General features: G+C 41.8%; 1 protein-coding gene across 1 annotated transcript in view; it reads left to right on the top strand.

Moving 5' to 3' along the window:
* The first annotated feature begins 7,372 nt into the window (after nucleotides 1-7,372).
* Nucleotides 7,373-12,681, top strand: part of asic4a (acid-sensing (proton-gated) ion channel family member 4a) — an 82,334-nt gene continuing 77,025 nt past the window's right edge. The window contains exon 1 of the mRNA XM_070975502.1: nucleotides 7,373-8,216. Coding sequence (XP_070831603.1) covers nucleotides 7,641-8,216 — 576 coding nt within the window. The 5' untranslated portion in view covers nucleotides 7,373-7,640. The remainder of the gene's footprint in view (nucleotides 8,217-12,681) is intronic.

Raw genomic sequence — 12,681 nt, 5'->3', positions numbered from 1 at the left:
GCTCACTGTAAATGTTGACAACATGCAGCGCTGCTCATGTTCCCACCTTTCACCCCCTCCCACTGAACTATCACCGCTTTTCTAGTGAAGAAATTCACACGTCAGGGAAGTAAAACAAATACTTCTCCTATTGGATTTGCTTTGTTTTGATTCTCCCACAAACAACATGAAAGACATGTCCAAATATTCACAAAGCAAAGAAGAAAACCAAAAACAAAAAGCCCAGATTCAATCCAACATGGGACCAAGACGTGCAAAGACGAGAAAATCTGAAGTCAAAATAAATAAAACAAGTATTAACAGCGTGTAACACAAATAAAAATTTGGGAAAAATAGTGTATGATTTTGTAGACTCAGTTCAGCGGCAGTTTCATAGCCTTAATCAGAGTGCAGCTGATTAATGGCAAGAAAACCAAATTGGACAAAATCACATGAGTCACAAGTGTATGTATTAAATATATAATGTAGTAATGAATGTATTCTCAGAATGACATATTCAGTCTTAAACGATCAACTGAGCCTTTCCAAGACGCACCTTTCATACCCAATCCTGATACTATCACCTGTTACCAATGAGCCTGTTTACCTGTGGAATGATCCAAACAGGTGTTTTTGGAGCTTTCCATCATATTCAGAAGAAGGTAAAGTTGATGAGGTGAAATGTTGTCTTTGTACTGAGTGTTGGTCAAAAAAGGATTAGCAAGTTATCACATTCTGTTTGCACACATATACAGCACCATGCACACATTAACACCACACAGTTCAATGGACATGCAGGACCTTGATATATGTAGTTCAGTGAGTTTAGATCTCTGCAGTGATTGTACAAAGGAATATGCTCTTCAGTGCGTGTGAAGAAGAGATGACAAAGCTTTTGTTGAAGCCAGCCCTCTGCTTGCTGACTGTCCTGTATTTGTGTGAAGGGAAGCAGAGTTAAGCATCAGTGGTAGCTGGAGTCTCTTACAGCTGTGCGTGTTGTCTGTGTAAGGCTTCAGGAGGTGAGTTTAAACAAATCACAAGTGAGGAGACCAGTGTTTTTGGCAGTTGCATGTGAAAGTTTTGGGGGATACGTTAAGCTTGTGATGACAAACCAGAACTAAAATGGTGAACAGGCAAATGATAACATATAACAGGACCAATTCAGTAGTTGCATGCACCATGACTTGCTTGAACTGACTATGACCGTGACTCATCGACCTGTCATGGACAGAATGGCTGCCATCGTCACTGAAAGTCGGATCTTTTTATGATTTCGCATGGGTCAGATATGACCACCAAACAGACGCAGAGGGTAGTCGGAGGGTGTTCGGAAGGTCGGTGCAGCATCCTCTGGGAATTCATTTTAAAGCTTACATGGTGATGAAGATGCAGCCAGTGGCGCCCCCAGAAAGTTTTCATCGGGTTTGGGTTGGCACACCAAAACTAAAAGCCGTAACTGAATCTCAGACATTCTATTATGCTGCTGTAGTACGAAGACTAGCTGAAAAGCAGCTGTCTGGCAATGCATTTGTTATTTTCATTCACATGATCCATTGTGTTATTGTGCGCAGCGCTCTTAATCACGGCTTGTTTATGCACGTCGTGGTGTGCATAAATTTCTTGTGAACAAGAAGAAAACACTTTGCTTTTAGCTCAAAGAGCTGAGGCTCAGAAACTGGATTTTCCCTCACAGCACAGTTATGTTGAACAGCCCTCAGTGTGCAAAGCTGTTCCCAGGAAATAGACCGAGCAGGTAAATCCAAGCAAACACTATGATGTTGATTTAAGTTTAACTGTTGCATTAATTTCAGTGATGAAAGATGGCGTACATGAAAAAGACACTGTTTAAACATGGGCTCTTAACCCAGAGATAAATCTTAATCTTATGACTTGCACTATGTATGAGATAGAGATGCACAAAATAAAGTGACACTGCAATGAAAGGCTTTGCGAACATAGACATTAGTGACTTAATTCACTGTGTGAAGTGCCATTCAGTACACTTCCTCATCAGATTGTGACAGTTTAATCTAAATTTTCCTCTCATTGAGTCGATATCTCGGGTGTTTGCTCAAGAAAAAAAGAGCAAATATCAGCCCGCTGTCTGCAGCCTCCACAATTCCACACCTTCAAATATGAAACATCGAGAAAAACAAGAAATACAATATTTTGTGGCTTTTATGCAAATATGACATTTCCCCTGCCGGTTCCACAGAGCCAGATTCTCTGTTGACCACAGATACCTGCCCGAGTTACTGCTGAGGCAGCAGCAGCCTCTGTTGCATTGAGTCTTCATTATTTGTTATCAACACATTAATACGTACCTGTCAAATAGAAATTACACACAAGCAAGTCTAAAAGTTGAGCTGCTTGTGTACCAAATCTGTGGGAAGTGTAAGTGTGTGTCCAATCTAACAGTGCACAGGCCTATCTTGTGGCTGCACCTTCAGGGTTGAATTGCAGTGCATAGCAAGCATTTTTTTTATTCAGCTTTTACTGAAGAGAGATTGAAGCGAAGATACAACACGGTCCTGTATACAAAATCACAATGTGTCTTAATAATGTAACTTTACATCACTGTAACCCTAAAAACATGCGTTTTTCCTGTTTGCCCCTTCTTGTTTTATTGATTCAAACAATCAATGGAATCCCTGAATCGATCTGATATCGACAGTTTTCATTTCATTTGTTAATTGCATTCAAAGTGGGAACTGCAGTGTTCAGCCAAATGATGAATTAAAATATCCCTTCCTGCAGCTTTTAAAAGGACATTTCTAAGAATTTCACAAAAGCAAATAGTAAATCTTGACCATTGACATTTCAGACACACAACCACGAGATCATCACTAAATAATACATAGAATAATATATACATATGTATTATTGAATTATAGTTCCATTTTTAATATCTCTTATGTTAATGACAGTGTTTTTTCGATGAGTAAATTACTGTGTTTATTGGATGATTCAATAAATGTACAAACCGCCTTCAGCTGCACATACATCATTTAATATGATTAAAGAAATTTTAGGAGCGCTGCCAAGATGATTCACTTCAGACCTGCCCCTTTTCATCAGCTACAGCAAAGCTTGTTGGAACAAAGATCTAATCATTTAAGTTCAATAACTGACGGTTTTGATTTAGAATATGTCGGGCCCACTTACAAACTTTTTCCAGAGCTTTCACCCGCTTCTCACGGTCTTCCACTGTGGGTAGGGTATGCTCGGATGCAGTTAAAGCTCAAGAAAAAGCTGGTAAGTAGACCTTGAGTTCAGATTTTTCCATTCCTGTTTAATTCAAGATTATATACAAAGACACTGTAGTATTTGGAGACCTAACAGGCCCATGTATTGAATGCTGGTTCAAAACTCAATGAACGCAACAAAAACCTCAGAAGAAAAACCTTAGCAGGAAAAACATAAAAATATAATACTTTATATTATATCAAATGATATATCTGTATTTTAGCTGCAGCAAAGTGTTTTTCACGTTTTTCATATGTGTTGGTTTGTAAGAGCACTGTAGGAGGGAACCTGATATCTAAGAATTTCATTGCCAAAGACCGTTTCACTGGATGTGCATATGACAATAAAGAGCTTGAACTTGAGCTCAAGCACCAATGAATTGGACACATGATTCATCAACTGTTCATGCTTTCAATATCTGCTTGTGCGCAAGAAAAATGTTGAAATGTAAAATTTGTGTACAAGATAATTGGCATTCGTACTCTCAAGGACATACACTCATTTAATTTTAAAGTACCTTTTCCTTTAAGCTACACAAGGATTTAATGAACATCGTGGCCTTCAGGGGCTGCTAGTGAGGCTCTAGACTCCGGGTCTTGAAAAATTTGTTTCATTATTAGTTTGCTCATTTGCAGCGTGAGAAGTTGTGTTTTTTAAGGCTAGAAAGATATGGAAGCGACTCTCAGTCCCAAAGTTTTCACATTCACAAACATGTATCAAAATGTTGCCACGAGCCTCCTTTCTCTGAAAATGCAAAACTTAAACCTGCAGGAAAGATTGCTTTGAGTCTTAATTTATACATGTGGAGAGTATTATCATTAACTGCCATGGAAACCAAAGGCTAAATCCTTAATTTTTCCTCTTTTGACTTTAAAGTTTCTACCTTACTTTGACATAATAACACTGTTAACATTCTCTCTATCATCATGTTCTGATGTGCCTCACAATGTACAAATCTAAAAATCATATCCAGCTCACATAAGTGTATGATGTTTGGCTAGTTCGACTTCTTTTTCGGAGTCTTGTGCAAAGCTGGTTTTCCAGGTAATGTTGTTCAGCTGCCCCTTGAAGGCATAGCTTCCTGAAGGTTAAAGCTGGGGTTGACACAGATCATATGGCCACTGCCGCTGGAGCTGGTTAATCGGAGATTTGTCTTTCCCAGTTGACAACTATAAATTAATTTTACCCACCAATGCGTGCCAATAAAATGTTGTATTGATTTTGATTAATATTTCAACATGTACTGTATTCTCTCATAGATAGCCCTGTTGAAAACACAAACTTACTGGCAAGAGACCAGCAGAGTCCCCTGTTTCATCTCAACATTTCCAGGGACTCAGGAGCACTTACTGTGTTCCGTTTGGAGGAACCGAGGTCTAAACTGAGTGCCTTTGCTGTAGCTCAAGACCCAAAAAATGTCCCTGCTCCTCCAGTACTTGTTTATTGCCAAATATCTTTAAATTTTCCATCTTTTTGTTGAGCTCTACTCTCTGGTGTTTTCACTCAATAATCATTTCTTAGAATCAGGTTTAAAGGTGCAATATGTAAGAATTGTGTAATTCATCTCCAAACCAATAGGGGGTAGCGTATCACCAGAGTACCTGCTGCCAACTGTAGCTGCCATTCACTTGCTAAGTTTGCCGTGTTGCTAGTGGTCTTATTACTGCTAGCTGACTCTGCCTGGACTGACTATGAGCAAGTGTTGACATTTATGCTGCTAGCACATGAGCTTTGGACCACCGGGAGGAGGAGGTTTGTAGGCCTGGGCCAGGGGGACCCAGCAGGCGGTGACCGGCTGCCAGAATGGGCACTGATGCAACGGGACCGAGCTCAGCAGCCTCCCCATGAATATGGCCGGACACAACCCCCCAGACAGACTAGTTAGCATGCTAACTTCAGTTTATATCTCTGCAAAACAATACATAAATATATTTGTCATAACGTTAAAACTGTTCTTTCATCATACTGTATTGATCATTTTAGTTATTTTTGAAATATTTTACACTGAAACTCTTACATATTGCACCTTTAAACTATGCTGAATTTTATGCATGAAAATATCTACAAACAAAGACATACAATAACTGATCAAATTCACTCTCTTTAAATTGTGGACAGTGAATTGAATATGTCTTAAACTGCCACATTACAGTTTACATCAAAGCAACATCTGACCACAGACATGTCCAATAGATGGAGCTTTTGGATGAGATGATAAAACTGTCAGCCTTTTCTTTCAAGGTGGATATCATCCATAGACATCTTCTAGTTTTACAAACTGCTTCTCAATAAACAGAGCGATTTAAACCTTGAATATTTTCATCCACAGCTCAGTGTTGTATTTTAAAAAGGAGAAAAACACTTGAGACACTTACAAACTGCATTAAGTTGTAATTCACACTATTTATGGTTGTGTTAGAAGTGACCTACAAAGCCCTGTAAGAAGCCCTGCTAATGCATTTAAATGTTCCTGCAAAATAACACATTATTGACAGTGGCAGAAATAACTTGAAGGTCAGCGACATTTAATCAATTGTATCTAATTTTTAGGGCATCAAACACAAAATAGGCCTGGGGTTTGGAGTGTTATTGGCTCTGACAAACAAACATAATGCCATCCACTCCTGACCACGAATGGTTTTCATGTGCCAGATGTGCCTGCGTGTTTTTTATTCACATTTGGTATTTAGTCATGGCGTGGACTGTGAGCTTTCATTTCCTCTGTGCGACTGTAAATAAGCCCAGCATCCTCTGGGAGTGACTACATAAAACACTCTTTGGTTAGGAGACCTCAGTGCCTGCCAGAGGCATAGCTAAAACATGGGCCCTTCTCTTCTATCAAGTCAGGGCAATATCCTCGGTATCTCTGTTTATCTCGTGGAAGAACACAGCATCAAAAGACAATTCTGCTTTTAAAAAAGTGTAGTAAATAAAAAGGTCTGAGGGACTGCAATGGCAAACAAAAAAACAGGCAGTTTGGAGATTTTTGTCTTTACATTGTTCGGTCCTAAAAGGAGGTGGTGTTTTTAAGCCAGCCAGAGAGCTTCATTATACATGTTTAATCTGATTTAGATCTGATTCCTCTGAACATTTAGAGTTTGATTATGCATTAATTCTCCTTTATTTACAGCAGAAATGATGATGTTTCAAAGGTCAGCATCGTGAAGAGAGTTGTTTTGGAGGGTAGGAAAAAGCAGATTTATTTTGTATCCTTATTCGTTCTGCAGTTTTGAGTAATCTCTCCTTTCTGATGCTCCCTCGGACTTGACTTGGCACGTGTGTTTTGGAGCGGTTGAATTCACTTTTAAATATGCCTTTTCTCTGGAGGTCTCAGCCCCTTGTGATGTGACCCGCATGACTAATTCCATTTAAAGGGGAATAACATGCATTAGGGCTCTCACTTTTCTGCCTCGCATTTGCATAATTTTGTTTGGCAACTTGGAAAAGGGCCATTAACAGCACTAAGACACACACTGTAAAGGATAGGGACAGAGGGAGATCAATACTTCATTTCAACATCTTTAGCAGCATCAGGGTCCAGATCAGGAGGCATTCACTAATTCAAATTCGTGCAGGAGTCTTGTGATGCTACCATTAGTTCCTGATAAGAAAACGCCGTTGTACTGCCTCTCTTAATCTCTGACAGACACGTTCGCTCGATCAATAGTCTTTTACTTTTTTGTTGCAAAGACAAGATTGATTGCCAGGAGTTGCTTGTGCTCAATTCCACTTCTCGCGCTCCTCATTATTGTTTCAATTAGGCATTCTCTGGAGAACTTGTTGGGGGTGGCATTAAAAGCGGTGACCCCCTCTGATTCACATCAAACACCGGATGTTTGGCAGAGCAACCTTTGACACCAACTTTATTCAGGTCAAGGAGTGGAAGCACCATCCAAACAAGTGGATTAAGCAGGAGGGGGAGCTGTCAGCGGGAAGCGCATGGATGACCGGGGAAGTTGCGACTCGCGCCAGTGAGGAGGAAATAATCACAATGTTACCTTCTCATGAATTATTAAGTACCCTGTGCCTATTTTAGTCCGACTCAAAATGCTGCATTTTCTTCTGTGGGTCTGAGGCAGCGTGCAAGGGTGTTTTTTTTGACAGCTGTATTACTGCTGATAAGCGAGACTGTGTGAGCTGATCAAGTAGTGAGACAAGCGTTCAGAGCAGTAGCAGCACAGCAGCAGCAGCGCTCTAGTCACTAGGAGCCGTGGCGGCAGAAGCAGCAGCAGCACTATCAGTCACAGCAGAGGCAGCAGCGGCAGCAGCAGCGACAAACTCTCCCCTGTCTTTTTCTCTTCTTTCTGGAGTTGCTTCCTGCTCAGAGGACAAAAGCCAAGGAAGTAGGAGGGAAGTGATCCAGGGCTGATAGCTGCCATCAAAAACAAAACCAAAACGCAGACCTGGCTGCCCCCATGCCTATCGAATTTGTTTGCAAAATCAAATTTGCAGAGGAGGATGAGAAGCAGAAAAGCAAGCAGGATGGGGACAAGGAGAGCCTGATCGAGGAGAGCTGCACACCTCCGGCTAAGGACTTGGCTGGGTTTGCTAACTCCTGCTCCCTTCATGGGATTAACCACATCTTTGTCTCTGGTCGCCTGGGCATCCGGCAGACTCTCTGGGCTCTTGCCTTTTTGACATCACTGGCGCTGTTTCTGTACCAAGCGGCTAAGTGTGCCATCTCTTACCTGGAACACCCTCATGTCACAGCTCTGAACGAAGAGGCGACCCCAGAGATGGTTTTCCCTGCTGTGACAATCTGCAACATCAACCGCTTTCGCTTCTCCGCGCTCACCGATGCCGACATCTACCACCTGGCTAACTTGACAGGTCTGCCCCCCAAAAACAAGGATGGGCACAAACCTACTGATTTAATGTACCCTGCCCCTGACATGCAGGACATCTTCAACAGGACAGGACATCAGTTAGAAGAGATGCTCATGAGCTGCAATTTCAGTGGACAGAACTGTTCAGTCGAGGACTTCTCTGTGGTAAGTGGAAAAGTTTCCCAAAGTTCTGTCTTTGCCCGACTCTGTGGCAATCATTTTACATTACTTCATCATGATTTATGGGTTTTATAAAAACTTTTTTCATTCAAGACAAGTTCAGTACAAGTAAAACTTGCGCATTTTAACCACTTTGAGGAACCATGCACACGTAACTTTACGAGACTCGTCTTGTTCACGCAAAACTACCAATAAGCATGAAAGCAAAATGAACACTTTAAGGCAAGAGGGATTGAAATTCTCTTTGTGCTTGTACTCATCTCCAGGGGCCATGTGGTTCCCACGATAACATTTCTGCATGCAAGATTCATAGCTTTGGCTCAGTCATTGAGCTGCATCTCTTCTCACTAAGTTCCAAGCAGCAACAGTGTTTCTCTCCAGCCGTGCGTCTCAGCCTGTAGAATCTATTATGTCAAAGAACAAAGGCTGCTCCTGAAGAAGAAAAACAGAGAGCTGTCGTATGTGGTTGTATACTTTTTCGAAGGCAAACTGTGCTTTAATGCTGCCTCCAACTCCAGTAGCTGAGAGTGCATGGCAACAAAATTGTCATCGAAAATAGCCGAGTCTCTTCATCCTCCCTCTTCCATCTCTCCCTGTCGCTCCCCCTCTCTCCTTCTGACATTGCAGAGCAGCTGCCTCTCTCTCTCTCTCTCTCTCTCTCTCTCTCTCTCTGAGCTCTTGTACCTTTCAGGAGGAGGAGGAGAGGAAGAAGGAGTAATGCTTCTTCAACGTTGTATTTCAATCTTGCTGCTGTTAAGATTAAATATTTAAAGACAGACATACATGATTTTTGCATTAGCCAGATTGACTAAAAGGAATGAAACAATTTCCATGAGAGAGGGAAAGTGTGTGTGTGTGTGTGTGTGTGTGTGTGTGTGAGAGAGAGAGAGAGAGAGAGAGAGAGAGAGAGAGAGAGAGAGAGAGAGAGAGAGAGAGAGAGAGCGAGAGAGAGAGAGAGAGAGAGAGAGAGAAGGATCAGGTGAAAGAAGGGGGAGTTTGTGCCTGTGTTCTGTGCACTATTTATTAAAGGGACTGTCATTGCAGGAGATGGATTTCCCCATCTCTCCTGCAGGAATAGGAATATGCAATTGCTTTAGTGATGATAAAGTACGGGTGTCAAGTCTTAATAGGGTATGTTGAACATTGATATGCTCACCTTCCTGAGACCTAAAGATTCTGTCTTATCACGGGGATGGCACTATATTACCTCTGATGTGCCAAATTACACCAAAGAAATAATGACATTTGGCTCCCTCTCATTTGATTTCTCTAACAGCGCATTCAAATATTTGTTCTTCTCTGTTCTCTTGAAGGCTGCCTCCTCACACGGAGACACAGAAATCACCTGTGACACGAGAATGGATCCCCCTCCAAGAAATTTTCTCAGTTGTTTTATCAGGCAACAGAGAATGTCGTGCTCCTCAGGGGCGCTGAAAAGTTTGACGAAATTCAGTCTGAAGCAACAACATGACTCGAAAAGTTTATAATGTGCTTCTAGCATGTTTGACGGTGATGTCCTCTGACACTTTGACACTCAGTCCTCCCTGAGTAGGGAGTACATTAATTAGCAGACAATTCTGACATCCAGGAAATGTCTGTCCCATGTCAGTCCATGAATCGTCCTGTAGCTCTCACTCAGTGACTTCACCACAGATTAAGATCCTTTTTAAAGTTCCCTAAGCTGCTGTTTCCTCTCTGTCGGCTATGTGATCTGCATTTTCGGGGACTGTCAGTTAGATTTGTTACAGGCTACTTGCTGCCTCCACGCATGACAAATCACTTACTTTGAGTCCTGGTGGGGAACAGAACTGGGGATTGCAAAGGGAGGAAGGACTGGGAGTAGTGGGAGCAGGCAGGAGAGCAGAGTGCAAATGAAACACGCATTCACTCCTCTGTTCGTGTTTGCCTGAGTGTGTATTGTGTAACTACAAATTGCGCATCATTTGTTACAGCAAGAAAGCCATTATTACAGGTGATGTGCTATTAATCATGTGCATGCATGTACAAACCCACATACACACACATACAGAAGTCTCGTGCGCACATTGGTCATTATTCTCCCTCTCATAGGGCCATCCTTCAGGATCGGCGTCCTCTAATGTGTTTTCTTTCGATTGATCATTCTGGGAGCTCCAGATGTTTTATTTTGGTATTGGCTACATGGGTGTGGGGCTCTTGGGGAAATTGCGTGATGAAATATAATGGCAATGTTTTCGGACGTTTTAGCTCGTCTGTAAACAGACCATGTTCTGTGCAATAGACCTCTGGTTAGCATTTTTGTTTTATTCCACAAAAAGAACAAGTAATTGCTCATAATTTAGTTCATTATTGCATTTGAATGGCAAATTGAGTCAAAACTCACTGTCTCAAATGTGTGCTTTCAAATGAAAAATCCAGGGTGTAAGTATTTATTTCTCTCCATTTAAAGCTATTGCTTTATAATAAAATATCATCTATTGGTTTCTATGTGTTCACTGTTCAGAATAGTTTTTCTTTAAAAAAAAAAAAAAAAAAAAAAAGTCCAATAATTTGGCTGCTCTAATTTATGTCAGGAAAATACATAACCACGTAGCAGAGAAATTTGTTTTCCTCTTTCCAGCATCGTGGACCGGCATGATTATTTTACGTAGGTAATAAGGCCATTCTTTATAATTAAAGATTACATTATTGACTTGGATTAATCACAGAAGATAAAGCTGATTCAACAAGCCATGAATAAATAGATTATTTTTCTTCCAGTCTAACTCTGAATAATTGTTCATCTATTGTGTGGTGCTGTCGCAGAGATGAGCAGCGAGCCCTTTGGCTTTTTTTAAACAGAGCTCTGAATTGGTTTGCTCTGACTCTCAGCTGTGTTTGCTGCTGCATTATCAGATTTTGCTCTCAGCAAGGACAGATCCCTTCTGCATATATTCATGGAGATAACTAAACAGCTATAGGGTGGCATGCGAGGTGATCTATAAAAACCTGGGTTAACGGGGACAACAATGAAGAGCTCTCCACCTGCAATCTGTCACTACTCTGACTGAAGCCCCTATTGTGTGTTTTATAGATAATTGAATGTTTAATAGTATAAGCCACAGATGATGTTCATGCCCCCTCCCTCGTCCTAGCCCTCATAGTGGAATGAAATCCTAAACCATATTCATCTGAAGAAATGGCATAAAATAGACATTATGGTGTGTTGATCTCAATAAGTGTACTGTCCCTTGTGTGAGCAAAAGAAAAACACATTTACAGCCTAAATAGGAAAATATGAATTAAGTCTTGATGATAACGAGCTGCGGGTAAAGCATGCGCTTACACCTAGAGGACTTTGCACATAGAGTAGAGCAGCATTTGAGTGTGTGGTGTGTAAATTGTACCCACAGTGTGGTGTTTGTACCAGCAATGTGCAGTTTAAGACTTTGAAGCGCAATCACACACAGATGACTCACCAAAATTACAACATGTGCGCTGCAGCAGCTTTGCTCCCTTTGTGAAACAGGTTTTACATTTTCCTGCCGTGTTGAGGCCATGCACAGATTTTACTTCTGACTCTCAGGTGCAAGGTCGCGCCACTTGTCAGTCTCTCCCGCCTGATGTGGTGTGTAAGATGTGGTTTTGTGAGCCGATGCATGAGTGGAAAGACAGTGTTATCATCCCTGTTACCACGATAAATACGTTCAGACTTGTCTGTGAGGCCTGCGAAAACTCCCATGCACAGGCTTTCATTCTCAGTTTTATGTATATATATATATGTGTGTGTCTGTGTGTGTGTGTGTGTGTGTGTGTGTGTGTGTGTGTGTGTGTGTGTGTGTGTGTGTGTTTGTGTGTGAAAATGTGTGGTTTGCATGTGCAGATGACTGTGAGAGTGACATCCACTTCCCTAGTGGGTACAATGTCTGCACACCCCTTAACAGCATACCCACTCTCTCTCTCTCTCTCTCACACACACACACACACACACACACACACACACACACACTCGCACACGAGCCACCCACCTTCCCCCTGGTGGAGAGCGAGGAGTGTGGGAGCGTGAAAGTGACTGGCTATCTAGACTGGCTTTCGTCTCCAACAGCCTGTCAATTAGCCGTCTCCCGTTCCACTGCTGTGGGTGTCCCTGCAGCTTAGCATGCTGTCTGATATCTGATCCACAAACCCCCACCCCAGAGGCCAGCGCTGAGCATTACTACGCCCCCACCCCCTACCACAACCCATAAACAAACAAATTCACAGTGTCTTTTCTTGTCAATTCCTTTCGTGCAAAATGCAAAAAGAAATAACTGAACACCGATCCCATATTTTTCAAGGCTAAAAGGAGAACTGCTGCTTGAACAACCCACTTCAGTCCCACTGCACTCCTTTCCCCACCTTCTCCTCCTCCAGCGTATGAGAGGAAGATGAATTACAGTGCAATTGGTCGACTGCTCCTCCTGATATGCATCACCACTGTCTAATCAGATGA

The sequence above is a fragment of the Chaetodon trifascialis genome, chromosome 12 (genome assembly GCF_039877785.1).
Source record: "Chaetodon trifascialis isolate fChaTrf1 chromosome 12, fChaTrf1.hap1, whole genome shotgun sequence".
Classification (NCBI taxonomy): Eukaryota; Metazoa; Chordata; class Actinopteri; order Chaetodontiformes; family Chaetodontidae; genus Chaetodon; species Chaetodon trifascialis.
The sequence above is the reverse complement of the archived record's forward strand: the minus strand, read 5'-3'. Positions and strand labels throughout refer to the sequence as shown.